The 7,534-nt window shown below is 48.4% G+C and overlaps 1 protein-coding gene across 4 annotated transcripts; it reads left to right on the plus strand.

The window, feature by feature from the left end:
* The first annotated feature begins 337 nt into the window (after positions 1–337).
* On the plus strand, positions 338–5,216 carry POLR2H (polymerase (RNA) II (DNA directed) polypeptide H). Of its 4 annotated transcripts, none has more exons than XM_011981829.1 (5): positions 338–1,019; positions 2,410–2,493; positions 2,577–2,670; positions 3,817–3,900; positions 4,802–5,216. In XM_011981829.1, coding segments are annotated over exons 1-5 (381 nt in total). In that variant the 5' UTR covers positions 338–1,018; the 3' UTR covers positions 4,920–5,216. The 4 variants fall into 4 exon arrangements, with proteins under 4 accessions (XP_011837219.1, XP_011837217.1, XP_011837220.1 ...); XM_011981827.1 differs by having other exon boundaries at positions 338–1,010; XM_011981830.1 differs by lacking the exon at positions 3,817–3,900.
* Positions 5,217–7,534: the final 2,318 nt, after the last annotated feature.

The following is a 7,534-nucleotide window of genomic DNA, read 5'->3' on the forward strand; positions in this document are numbered from 1 at the left end:
TGCCCGGGAAGGGGGAGCCTTGTGATAGAAGCCAGCACCCAGGAGGAAGGGCCAGTGTGAGGGAAGAGCTGGTGTCCAAGGGACAGGGCAGTGCCAGGCTGAAGGGGCACGGAGGGGATCCGTGTCCAGGAGAAGGCAGTGGAGGACTAAGTTGGAGGGGTAATGCCCGGGGGAGGCGGGTGGCGGGAGCCAGGCTGAGGGGGCGGTGAGGGGGAAGACAGCAGGGCCTGGGGGAAGCGGGCAGTGGTGGGAGGGTGCAGTACGAGGGGAGGGGACAATACAGGCTTTCCTCTTCTCCATAGCGACATCATGGCAAATTCCCAAATTGGACGGATCCGGCTCGGGTTACATCCAGCAGGGCCGAGCCGGCCCAGGCAGGCCCCGGGGTGCGCGGTGTCGGCTGGAGGGGCTGGGCACCTCTGGGGCGGGGTTCTGCTCCACCTGCCCTCGGCGCGGACTGTGCCCTAGGCGGGCACGCAGACCGGCGGGGTAGGGCTAGGGCCCGGCTTCTCTGGGCCAAGGATCAAGGTCCCTGCCTGGGTTAGGCCCCCACGCATTCCAATCTTCGCGACCCGGCCTCTGAAGAGGGCGCGGCAGAGCCCCAGCTGAGCGCTAGAACCCGCTCTACAGCCGCGGGAGGTTGGACCTATTGTTTCCCCGCCCTGGGCGGGGCCACCTGGACGTGAGACCCGCCCTCAACGCCGAAGCCTCTCGGGAGCAATCTTTTGGGGCGGAAGTTAAGTAGCCCCGAGCGGGAGTCTGTGGCGGAAGTGGTCGCGTTACCGCTTGTTTGTGCGCATGCGCCACTCCTGTCTGGCTGCCGCGCACGGAAGAGCTGCTTTTGCTCTTCTCCCCTCTTCTGCACGAGAGGGGGTGCGCGTACTCCCAGCTGTGGTCGCCCGCTCACCCCTTCTGCTGCTCTCGTGGCCCCCTCGCGATGGCGGGCATCCTGTTTGAAGATATTTTCGATGTGAAGGATATTGACCCGGAGGGCAAGAAGTTTGACCGAGGTAAGTAAAGTACGTAGGGGCGATTTGGAGGAAGAGGCTAACCTCGCGGACATGCCCCTGGACCCCGTGTCCACCCAGCTCTTGTGGCCTGCCCCTACTAGCAGGTCCTGATGTAGGGACCTCCCTCAGGAAACATTTTATGGATGAGAAAAGGGAGACTCCCGAGCTTTCTCTGGCTTCACGCATGCCGTGCCCGGTGCCTGGGTGGCCTTTTGTCATGGTGCTGGCAAACTCCTGGGCATCTTTATAATCGCTACCTGCTCTGTGCTAGACACTGTCTTGTGAGACCAGCCTGGCCAACATGGTGAAACCCCGTCTCTACCAAAAATACAAAAATTACAGGAGGGCGCCTGTAATCCCAGCTACTTGGGAGGCTGAGGCAGGAGAATTGCCTGAACCTGGGAGGCGGAGGTTGCAGTAAGCCAAGATTGCGCCACTGCACTCCAGCCTGGCAACAGAGCGAGACTCCTCAAGAAGATGAGAGTCCTCATGAGGTGGGTGGTGCCTTCCCCATTTTTTTCTGAGAGAGTAATCCACCCAAGGCTTCACAGCGAGTAATCTGACTTCAGAGCCTATATTCTTGTATTGCCCTAATAATCCTTAGCGCTTTAAGTCTTCTCTGAGTTAGAGTTAGCTGCTTGGTATATCCTTTTTTTTTTTTTTTTTGAGACAGAGCCTCGAGCCCAGGCTGGAGTGTAGTGGCACGATCTTGACTCACCACAACCTCCGTCTCCCGGGTTCAAGCGATTCTCTGCCTCAGCCTCCCAAGTAGCTGGGATTACAGACATGCTCCACCACGCCTGGCTAATTTTGTATTTTTAGTAGAGACGGGGTTTCACCACTTTGGCCAGGCTGGTCTTGAACTCCTGACCTCAAGTGATCCACCTGCCTCGGCCTCCCAAAATGTTGGGATTACAGGCGTGAGCCACTCCACTGGCCTACACCTCTTTATTTTGTCATCTATCAATAATTTTCTCTTTGATGTCTCTTTCTTTGCCTGGAGACTCAGATGTTTTCAAGACGGATACCAGTTCTTATACATCTTGATAACTCCCCTCAGCACAGTGCCTGTCATAGAAAGAGGAAACCTTTGGATGATTGAATAACTTGCCCAGAGTCAGGTTCTCAGTCATCCAGGCAGGCCTAGAACCGGGTATTATTTGCTGCTGAAGTATCTTTGGTTGTTTTCTGGGGATTACGTTCACTTGCCACAGGTTTTCTCCCCTTTTCCTTCTTGCATGTCTGGTTCTGATGGAGCCTGCATTTCTATGAGAGCAGATGAGAGACCAGTGGTTGTAGACTGGGTTAGATTGAGTATTCTGTTGCATACAATCCCACACTGTAGGATCTGCCTTGGGCCTGGCAATACCTCTGTCACTCTTTTCCTGCTTCTCCCCAGTGTCTCGACTGCATTGTGAGAGTGAATCTTTCAAGATGGATCTAATCTTAGATGTAAACATTCAAATTTACCCTGTAGACTTGGGTAAGTATTGAACACAGACAATAATAAGAGGCATTTTGCCGCTTCCGCTATTCTTCACTCTCTGATATTGCTGTTATTTTCAGGTGACAAGTTCCGGTTGGTCATAGCTAGTACCTTGTATGAAGATGGTACCCTGGATGATGGTGAATACAACCCCACTGATGATAGGCCTTCCAGGTGAGGGAGTGGAGAAGGTAATACTTGGAATATGCCTTGAGAACTAAGTAGATAAGTGATATAGAAAGACTCTTCTTTAATTCCTGGAATAAATGATGATCAGCAGAATCTGAGTAACCTTAAGGAAATTTCTGCACTTAAGAATTCAAACAGGCCAGACACCGTGGCTCACACCTGTAATCTAAGCACTTTGGGAGGCCGAGCAGGAGGATTGCTTGGGTACAGGAGTTCAAGACCAGCCTGAGCAACATAGCGAAACCTCACTGCTACAAAAATAAGAAAAAAAGAAAAAAAAAAAAAAAAGACTGCGCATGTTGTCATATGCCTGTAGTTCCAGCTACCTGGGAGGCTGAAGTGGGAGGATTGCCTGAGCCCAGGAGGTTGAGGCTGCAGTGAGCCATGATTGCACCACTGCAATCCGGCCTGGGTGACAGAGTGAGACCCTGTCTCAAAAAAAAAAAAGAAAAAAATTCCAACAACCAGGTATTTATCTATAACAGTGATTACATGCTTGTGAGTTGTAGCCTTTTGAAGGCTGAGGAGGTGACTGCTGAGTGACCTAGGCTATGTGGGTCTTGTGTCTTGGGAGGGAGCTTGGTGTGATGGAAAGACTTTGGCACCCCACTTGAGTTCATTTCTCAGCTCTATCACTTATTTGTTGAGTAACCTTAATCTCCTTCAGCCTGTTTCCCCATCAGTAGAATAGAGATGATCATGATCATGCCTAGCTCACGGGGTTGCTGCGAGGACTGAATGACATCATGTTTGTTTGTAATGTGCCTTTTTTTTTTTTTTTTTTTAAGACGGAGTCTTGTTATGTCGCCCAGACTGGAGTGCAGTGGCTCAATCTCGGCTCACTACAAGCTCCGCTTCCTGGGTTCACGCCAGTCCCGAGTAGCTGGGACTACAGGCGCCCGCCACCACGCCCGGCTAATTTTTTAATATTTTTAGTAGAGATGGGGTTTCACTGTGTTAGCCAGGATGGTCTCAATTTCCTGACCTCGTGATCTGCCCGCCTCAGCCTCCCAAAGTGCTGGGATTACAGGCTTGATACACCGCGCCCAGCCGACCAGTAACCATTTTTAAATGGGATTTTTTATATTGTTAATTACTGTTAAGAATAACTTTGCTGCTGTTGCTCCACAGGGCTGACCAATTTGAGTATGTAATGTATGGAAAAGTGTACAGGATTGAGGGAGACGAAACTTCTACTGAAGCAGCAACACGCCTGTAAGTTACATAATCTTATGAGGTTCTTTTCCCTCTCCGTGTTCTGAGACTTTGAGCTATGCTCCTGCTTCCTCTGTTGGGTCCCTCTCCTCAGGCACCTCAGACCTAGGTAGGAACTAGAAAGAAATGGTTCTGAGAGCAGTTTCCAGTCTGAAAGCTAGACTGCTCTTTGTCAGGCCCTCCTGGCCCAGCAGTCCAGATGAGAAACTGGTTATCTTACTGTGTAAAGTGCAAAGGAGACTTGCTTCTCCAGAAACAAATGCAGCATTAAGTGATTATCCTATTAGGCTGTGTGTGTGTGTGTGTGTGTGTGTGTGTGTTTTGCTACTCTGTAACCCAATCCCTAGTTCCTTGGTTTTCCTGTCCAGCTATTTTTTCTTTTCTTTAAAATCTTATTAAAATAATATGTGCTTTTTGTAAGCAATTTGAAATGCAGAAGAGTAATGTGAAGAAGGAAAAAAAAAAAGTCACCTGTAATTCCATACCCAGAGATAACCTTTTACATAGACTTTTTTGCATATCCTGGTGTTCTGTTTTTTCCTTTGAGACTGTGGTGTTTATTATGTTTTCTTCTGCTCTTTTTGCTTAACATTATGTAAAATATGTTTCCCCATGTTAGTGTGAAGCTTTTCTTAAATGTTTTAATAGTTGCATAACATTTCAGTAAGTGGATACATCTTGATTCATTTGACCATTCCCCTGATTTGGGGCATATAGGTGTTTTCCACCTTCGCTAATATAAAGAACAGTGTCTTGCACATATCTGTACATTGATCTTTGTCGGAATTTTGGTTCCTAGTGACAAAACAGTAGAAAGATGCCTCTTCTTTTTCTTAGGCTGAGATGGAGAGCTGCTGAGTAGCAGTGCTCCAGACTCATGGGATGGGGCCTTCTGTTTCAGCTCTGCCTATGTGTCCTATGGGGGCCTGCTCATGAGGCTGCAGGGGGATGCCAACAACCTGCATGGATTCGAGGTGGATTCCAGAGTTTATCTCCTGATGAAGAAGCTAGCCTTCTGAACCTCACCGGAAGCCAGCCTTGCTGCCTAGTCACTCAGGTCATCGGCATTGTTCAAGCTGAGTGGCAGCCAGTCTTGCTCACCTGTTGAGGAGGGGCTGGCTCACTGTCCACTGTGGTGGCATCTTTAACTGGCCTGCACTCAAAGGGAAACTGACTCGCCTGTGAAAGACAGTGGGAAAGCTGCAAATGAATCAGAAGCTTTGTGTATATGATTTTTAAATTAAACTTTACTTTTTCAGACTGCCCCTCCCCTTTTTGTAAAAAGTTCATTTACTGTAAAATCATTTTTTGCAATTTGTCTGTGGTGTACTGTTTCTGGCCCACAGCCAGCTGATCACTTGTCAATGTAGGATCTATTCCAGCCTTTTGGTATCTGGGTTCAGGGTTATCTCAGTCTCCTGGCTGACTGTTCTCAACATTTATCCTCCAATGCGGTTTTCGGTTTGGGAGAGAGTGTTGTACTTTTGGCTCTTGAGGGTACCCCAGGCCCAGAAGATACCACCCATTTGGCGCAGAATTTTGAATTGGCAAGGAGCCCTGCTCGAGTCCTTCCAGCACTTTCAGGCTCTTAGGAAGTCAGTTCACGCTGACTTGAATGAGTCACTTGCATAGTCTAGAAATGTTCATTATTTTTATGGAAGATGTGCGCAGAGGCTTTTAGCCTTTTAGGCATGGGAGATGACTATGAAGAGAGTAGGAGGAGAGGACTTGGTGGTTCTGGAAGCAGCTGGAGGAGCTGGCTCTCTACTCTACATTCCAGTGGGAGGGAGGGAGGGAGGGTAAGTGGAAGTGGACAGGGCAGCAATACCAATGAAGCTGGCGGGCCAGAGCCAGGACAATGTGGCGGCCTGACTACAGTCACTAACTTATGAGTAGGGGAATAAAAACATTAAGGAAATGGTTCTGATGATAAGGACTCCAGCATGTGAGCTGGCTCTTCAGCCTGGCAGTAGGGGTCTCTAGGAAAGCATATGGGGTTCTGTTTTCCCCTAGGAAGTTTAGGGTAATAATCCAAAGAGATTCTCTGTGTATTAAACAGTTGTCTGTTTGATCTGGTTTTGCCTGGGAGCTGGTCCCCCTGCTGGGATACCTGGGGTATTTCCTTCCCCATCATTTTCAGGTCTTTACGTGAGGTGTTAGAAATCGTATTTAGGGAACTGGGTTGAAAATGAATGGCCTCAGCAGGGAGGAGGAAGAGGTGTTTCTTTTACCTTACTATGGAGTAGGGGGAGTAGATGTACTGGGGGTTGGGATGAATTTTTATGAAATCTTAGAACCTTTCCATGGAGTGGGTTTTTTTGTGGGGTTGGAGAATGACAAATGAGAGTGAGATGAACGAATTACCAGTAATAGTTTGTAGGTTATCATAGATGGTCCTGGGGTAGGAGAAGAAAGAACTAGTATAGCGTTGAATAGGGATAGTGTTCTGGTTGTAATTGTTTTTTTGTGTTAGTGGGAAGAAAGGATGGGACCAACGAGACTGATTTGGGAATGGATTAGATTTGTAATAGGGCAGGTAAGTTTGTACTGGAGAAGTCCATGAGTTATTTGCATTTGCCCACAAGTGGAGTAAGTCAAATGCCAATACCAGATGCCTGGTGACATTTGCAGTTTTGCCATTCTTTTTTTTTTTGAGACAGAGTTTCACTCTTGCTGCCCAGGCTGGAGTGCAATGGCGTGATCTTGGCTCACTGCAACCTCCGCCTCCCGGGTTCAAGCGATTCTCCTGCCTTAGCCTCCCAAATAGCTGGAATTACAGGCATGCGCCACCATGCCCAGCTAATTTTGTATTTTTAGTAGAGACGGGGTTTCTCCATGTTGGGCAGTCCGGTCTTGAACTCCCAACCTCAGGTGATGCACCACCATGCCCAGCTAATTTTGTATTTTTTAGTAGAGATGGGGTTTCTCCGTGTTGCAGGCTGGTCTCGAACTCCTGACCTCAGGTGATCTGCCTGACTCGGCCTCCGAAAGTGCTGGGATTACAGGTGTGAGCCACCACACCTGGCCCCGCAGTTTTGCCATTCTTGTCTCTCATCTGTCTGTGCTGGGAACCCATCATTCTCTGGTCCCACTGGTATATCGTATCCTAGGTGCTGGCACTTTCATGTGCTACAAAGTGTTTCGTTTGATTATTAAATTTAACCTAGCTCAGTATGTCAGTAAGTTAGTTTCCACTTAACATTCCCTTGATTGCATGCTGGAATTTGTAGTGTGAATGAACTACTTCCCTTCCATGCAGAAACTGACAGCATTTGAGATTTGGACATTTTTGAGCTTTGTGCATTTGTTGATTCCTTCTGTAGGAAAACTATTCTGTCCATGAAGGGAGAGAGGGACATGGCGAGATATCTAAATTGGTCACCTCCACCAAGAACTTTAGTTTTCTACTCAGAACTCTTTTTTTTTTTTTTTTTTTGATGGAGTTTCACTCTGTTGCCCAGGCTGGAGTGCAGTGGCACGATCTTGGCTCACTGCAACCTCTGTCTCCCAAGTGCAAGACTACAGGCGTCTGCCACCATACTCGGCTAATTTGTCATATTTTTAGTAGAGACAGGGTTTCACCATGTTAGCCAGGATGGTCTTGATCTCCTGACCTCATGATCTGCCCGCCTTG

This window comes from Mandrillus leucophaeus, unplaced genomic scaffold (genome assembly GCF_000951045.1).
Source record: "Mandrillus leucophaeus isolate KB7577 unplaced genomic scaffold, Mleu.le_1.0 Scaffold231, whole genome shotgun sequence".
Lineage (NCBI taxonomy): Eukaryota > Metazoa > Chordata > Mammalia > Primates > Cercopithecidae > Mandrillus > Mandrillus leucophaeus.

What these genes read in the sequence shown, in the direction of transcription:
- POLR2H (XM_011981827.1), top strand. Translation starts at nt 938, where the DNA reads ATGGCGGGCATCCTGTTTGAAGATATTTTCGATGTGAAGGATATTGAC. An exon ending in AATTTACCCTGTAGACTTGG is followed by an intron (nt 2,494 to 2,576) that starts GTAAGTATTGAA and finishes TGTTATTTTCAG; the next exon opens with GTGACAAGTTCCGGTTGGTC. An exon ending in ACTGATGATAGGCCTTCCAG is followed by an intron (nt 2,671 to 3,816) that starts GTGAGGGAGTGG and finishes GTTGCTCCACAG; the next exon opens with GGCTGACCAATTTGAGTATG.